The sequence below is a fragment of the Acanthochromis polyacanthus genome, chromosome 19, assembly GCF_021347895.1.
Source record: "Acanthochromis polyacanthus isolate Apoly-LR-REF ecotype Palm Island chromosome 19, KAUST_Apoly_ChrSc, whole genome shotgun sequence".
NCBI classification, from domain to species: domain Eukaryota; kingdom Metazoa; phylum Chordata; class Actinopteri; family Pomacentridae; genus Acanthochromis; species Acanthochromis polyacanthus.
Window position 1 is genome coordinate 3996646 of NC_067131.1, and position 6052 is coordinate 4002697.

At 41.3% G+C, this 6052-nt stretch overlaps 1 protein-coding gene across 1 annotated transcript; it reads left to right on the forward strand.

The window, feature by feature from the left end:
• The first annotated feature begins 277 nt into the window (after nucleotides 1–277).
• mrpl10 (mitochondrial ribosomal protein L10) lies at nucleotides 278–5322 on the forward strand. The gene is made up of 5 exons (XM_022194569.2): nucleotides 278–391; nucleotides 645–814; nucleotides 1649–1813; nucleotides 2759–2903; nucleotides 4855–5322. The coding sequence occupies exons 1-5, from the start codon at nucleotides 301–303 to the stop codon at nucleotides 5079–5081; spliced, it is 798 nt and encodes a 265-aa protein (XP_022050261.2). The 5' UTR covers nucleotides 278–300; the 3' UTR covers nucleotides 5082–5322.
• Nucleotides 5323–6052: the final 730 nt, after the last annotated feature.

The following is a 6052-nucleotide window of genomic DNA, read 5'->3' on the forward strand; positions in this document are numbered from 1 at the left end:
GGCTCTGCATAAATAATAACTGTAGCACCAGCACACTGATCTCTCCTCTGGTGCCATTAGAAGTGGTTTCGAGGCAAATTTCTTGAACTCTAATCAATGTTGTGATAAAATTTGGTTTTCATCTCACTCTATAGTTGAATTTTATGCTTTATACTGCTAATTTTAATCCATTAGTTTTAGCTATACTTTATATTTAGTGTTTATTTGCACGTGTTTTACCAGGTGAAGTGTATGTAAACTGGTAAAATATCTAATTTACGGGTGAACAATCCATTTCTGTTATTCCCGGCTTGTCGATGAATGCATCATGCATCTATCGTCACGTCCGGAATCACGTTTTTCCTGTTAAAGATGGCGGCGACCTTGTGTGGAAAGCTGCTACATAAACAGGGTAATTTCCATCTTATACTGCATTCCTAACATTAGTTTTGTATCTGTGGCTGTTTAATTAGTTGTCTGTGTTTATTTAACCAGCCGCTGTTAGCTTTTGTAGCCCCTCTTCTGCTAAACTGCTGGTTAGAGTCCAGCTACTTAGTAGCCGTTAGCTTAGCATCCTTCCATTCAGAGTCTATGCAGCCGTTAGCTTTGCATCCTCTCATTCAGAGTCTATGCAGCAGGTGTTTAACCGACTCTCTGTCTTTCAGGTTGGCTGCCGGTTATACAGAGCGTCCGTCACGGCTCCAAGGCGGTGACTCGACACAGAAAACCGGTTCACATCCTCAAACAGAAGCTGCTGGCTGTTACTCAGTATGTTCCTCCGACACAGGTGGTTCCCAAAGGGGCTTATCCGTCCGAGAGACAAGAAGTCAAGGAGGTAACTCACCTGCATCCGTCCTCCTCAGCATTCCACATAAACTAAGTCTGTCTGCAGTGTGTTTCTGAATATACAGGGCTGCAGTGGGGTGACAAATAGTCTCATATTTTAATGAAATAGTAATGCAAAAGTGGAAAAGTTAAAAGCAAACTTAGCTCATTGGGGGTCCAGGGAATCTGTTATGGAAATTCTGCGATGTCGAAGGAGGATTGAGGAGGCAGGCAAAGAGACTCAGATGACTTATGTTGAGTATAAAGTTTATTGATATCAGGAGAAGTGATACAACGAGCAGCACAGTAATGTGAGCGGATACTGGTCAACTCACTCCTCAGAAAACTCGCTCCCCATATGCTTCGGTTACTTACCTATAACTAGCTGAAATCCATGGATGATATCCTTTTACACTGAAAGCTGAAATACCCTAAGCCTAAACCTAACCCTAAGCAGGGAGTGAGTTGACCAGGTACCATGTGAGCACCAGCATCAATTCTGAGGATCCTCTTTAACCTTGGGTATACAGTGATGGAAAAAAAATATTAGACCTGCCTTGTTATCTTCAATTTCTGGTTCATTTCAATGCCTGGTGCCACTATGGGTGTATTACCTGAAGAATACAATGAACACGACAAAAATGCAGCTGATTACATAATACTTTATGTCCTGTTTGACATGCAAGGTTCTTAGTGGCTGTTTCACTACTACCAACATCATCATTGTGAACTGTATAAACAGTACAGGCGATGTCAGATTTACTTCTTTTTTTTTATTTACCCATTTTAATCCTGAGATGTGTAGCTTCAGTGTAAAACCATCTCCTCCTTTTTCTTCTGTCAGGAGTCTAGTTTCGTGTTACTCCTGAAGAGGGAATTAAAGAAGCTCTTCCAGGATTATAAAATGGTCGCCGTGGTCCAGAACTGCAACAGCAACGCCGAGGACATGAGGACTCTGAAGCACAGACTTCACCGACACGGCATCACGGTCAAGTTCTTCCCCAATCAGGTAAAGCTGGAGCTGTCAGCATGAGTATTTATTTTTTTTTCTGTCATGTAGAAGTGCATGATCCCACTTTCCGCTCAAGAACGCGGCGGAGTTAAGTGACGATCGGCGTGTGTTTGTCCTTCTGTGATTCAAAAACGGACTAATGGGGTTGAATGAAATTGTTTGTTTTGTTAAAGATTTCTGTATACAGATAGCGGCACGGCGTCACTGTAACCATGACAACAAGTTAACACTGCGTCATCTGCCTGCTGATGATCACATGATTGTGATGCTACTACAAATCCACCACTGAGGACTTATCAGGATTTATCCATCTGAAGTGATACAAGGAACAAATGATTAAATTGTGGGGGTGTTTCTGTCATGACATTCGGTATCCGTACATAACGTACACATGAATAACACACGCCTGTGCTCAGTGCAGGTCATTTTGTTTGTGGGTACATCTATGTTAAATGGACACATTCTATGGTTCTGTGATTTCTGGTCATCAGTGACTAATAAATAAACAAACAAATGCTGCATTTATAAAAAGAAATGCTTTATGTGGGAATGAGCAGCCTTGGAGGAGTACGGCGCTCTCTGAGTACTTTTCTTGTTTCCGGCAGTTGATAAAATCAGAAATCTTAACGGTTGCATCCCTACAAGGTCAGTTTTTGCTATTTAAAAACTTAAAAAAATAAACTGCTTAATCTTAGACTGTGGTGCTCACAAGGAAAATATTTAAGCAGTTGTTGCTGGATACAACGTGATTTAGTTTTAATTGTGTAGATGCAATAAAATATTGCCTTGTGCGCTGTACAATTGCATTTTTTGTTGTCTTGTCTGTTGAACTATGTTGGTCTACATCTTTTGTAGACTGGTTAAATTCCTACTACGGTCATTTTTCTACATACATCCTGTGTGTGACCCGATGTGTCCTAATTTTCTACTTTTCATTTTCAGGTGATGCATTCGTTTCTGCATGACAGCGTTTACTCCAACATGGCTCCTCTGTTCATTGGTCCCACGGTTCTGTTCGTTAGCAAAGAGCCGAAGGCGAAGGAGATGCTGACGTCTCTGAGGTCCAGTCCACAGATGACGCTTCTGGGTACGTTTTTCATGTGATGCATCAGAAAACATAGACTTGTATAAAAAATGAAGGACATCGCTGCTGTCTAGAAGTGAAGCTGAAATATTGAGGAAATGGCCACTGTCTTAAAATTCTGTAAATATCTTCTGTACAGTAGCGAGTCGGGGTGGAGACGTGGTGTCAGTGTCCTGCCATCTTCCTCAATACAAGCTAAAAGCACAGCCAAAAGTAGCTGATGTGTAGCTGCATAGCTAACTAGCAGTTGCTAATCATTTTTATCCAGAAAATGATGAGCCTACAGGGAGCATCGATAGCAGTGCAAGACAGTAGAGATGGTAGCAGTTGGATTACGTGAAGTTGAAGGGGTTTGTACTCACATTTGAGGCAACTTTGAAATCAAATACATGCAAAACAGAAAAATGAAACCAACAACAAAACACCAAGGTGTCAAAAGCTGCACTTCCTGACTACGAAAGTGAGTCAATCCACATCAAACCTCATGTTAAAATGTACAAATTCAGAGCAGAAATACAAGACAAGTTTGGTCGATTTATTTCCCAGGTGATGCAGGAGGTGAATTTTAATTTAACTTACTGGTTTATATTGTATTAAGACATAAATAAATAATTGTGTGGCCACGCTGAGTGACAGGTGGGTGACGTCAAAGGTCAGTCCATATCCTGCCTCAGCTCCACTTAAACTCCAACGCTTTGCTCAATTTTAGAGCAAATTAACTGAGATTTAGGAGTCGTCGTGCACTGCTAAGATGGTGATGGTCTGAATTTCAAAACGTCTCTACAGGAAGTGAAAGATGTCATAGAGGGTTTCTCCATCTGTGTTTACAATCTATGACCAGACTGGTTCTTTGTGTGCTACATCTGAGCCCCCAGCTGTCTGAATCTGTGTTTTTGTTGTCAGTATGCTGCAGTGTTAAGGTAAAAATGCTGCTCGGCAATGCATTTGCCTGTTTGTTTGTTCATGATTTGCATTCTAGCACATGAAAACACATCATATCGACATGTTAACAGGACAGAAAAACAAACTTTATGTTCATTGGAGGGCTGTTTTTTTTTAAAGAGAAGTTTCTCCAAATCTCCTCTGGTCTTTTAAAACACACCGTCTTTATTCCTTGAAACATTTGGTGAATAAAGCAATGTGCTAGAGAGTTGTGCAACATGTTTTTGATTTTAATTGACTTCTGTTGAACTCAGACTTTCCTGCGCCTCGCTGTGTTTGCGTTCTCAAAGCAGTGAGTGGCATTTTTGATTTAAAAGTGTCTTAAAGCATTCTACAATTCTACAGTTTCATTTAGCAGATGCTTTTATCCAAAGTGACGTTCATCTGAGAGTAGATACAAGACAAGAAAAGGATCTAGTCAGGACAAAACAACCTGGATAAGAGCCAGGAAACAAGTTCAAGTGTGACAAAAGGACAGACGGTGCAGGAGGTAATAGGAATTATTTTTATTTTTTGAGTGTTCAGGGAAGATCTGGTTGTCGGTCTCTTCTTAAAGACTGAGAGAGAGCCTCTGCAGATGGAACAGAGTTTGGTAACTCCTTCTACCAAAGGGGAACCACAGAGGAGAAGAGTCCAGCTGTGGATCGGCCCTGTTGGTGTTTGGATCAGGAGCCTTTTGTTGGACGAGTGTAGAGAAGAAGGGAGCTGCTTTCATTGGAGTTTTCAATGCAAGTGTGAGAATTTAGAATGTTATGCAGGCAGCAATCTGAACAAAATAGTCACCGATTATTTGCACTGTAGAATGGAACTGTCAAATACGCTGATCAAGCCTGCAGCAGGATTAAAGGTGATGTCACAAACTGTCATTTATCAAATTAACCAACTGTCTCCTTGTATGAAAACCTCAGATTAAAATAAAAACAGACTAGATATCAGTGCAGAAGTAGAAGAAACCACACCTCAGGCGTCCTTAATTACTGATGAACTCATTTCTCTGCCCGTCTGTCTGCAGGAGCCTGCATAGACGACACGCTGCTGAGCGCTCAGGGCGTGGTCAGCTACTCCAAGCTGCCGTCGGTGAACGTCGTCCAGGGCGAGCTAGTCAGCGGTCTGACCATGATGACGGCCCACACAGCCTCCATGCTGCAGCGCCACCCGGCCCACCTGAGCGCCCTGCTGCAGCAGTACGTCAAGCAGCAGAGCTCCGAGGAAGCTCCCAAAGCAGAGGAGGCCACGTAGAGCTGCAGAGGAACTCACTGGAACTGTGGACTCGCTGATTTGCAGAGAAACTCAGCGTCAGGAAAACATTTGAGAGAGGAAAAAGTCTGGAAACTGTGCATCCACCTTTACCCTGGACTGATTTCAGCGCACCTCTGACTCTTGGTGGAATTATTGAATGGACAATGCTGCAAAAATGTCAGTCTCAATCCTTCCTTTATTTAAGGATATAGTCGTATAGTAATAAACAACTTCAACTCTATTTGTGGCTCAGACTCCCAGTTTTTTCTAATTGAAAACATTTTGTGACTATTTCCTCAGTTTTATGTTTCTGTTGCAGGATCGCTGCACTCTTCCTCTTTATAGCGTTATTATTATGAAACATTAGATTAATTCATTTAAAAATGCTGTCCAGTTTGGGATATTGTTGCTCTAACACATACAATAAGTGGCATCATAAAAAAAAACTGCTCCAGCCAAAATAAACATAAGTGGTCACAGATCCTGATACGTTAATCTGCAGATTACAGCATGTTAATCTGGGTCAGTTAGTCTATTATGGCCTGCTTTTTCTGAGGGAGACACACAGGCACTCTGTCCATCAACACACACTTCTGCAAAAGAGCATTTTAAATATTTGGTATTAAACCAAAGTCAAGCTGCTCATAACTGCCGGATTTGGCATTAAAATAAGTGAACATGCTTGGATTTTTATGTAAAATGACGAAAGCCGGACATCATAAAGGGTCTCCTGCATCATTTAGTAGCAATAAATATAGGAAGTCATGTGTAAAGTATGAATTGTAGTGAGTAATCAACAAATAATGAGCAAATATGAACAAATGCATGTGTTTTGCGGGGAATTTCTGTCGTATATAAGCTCGTATTTTGTCCTTAGAAGGTCATATTCATAAACTCACTATACTTTCTTCTTCAAACTGAACAAACTGGGTGTGGATAAATAGAGAGGAGCCTGGTTAGATTTGCCCTCC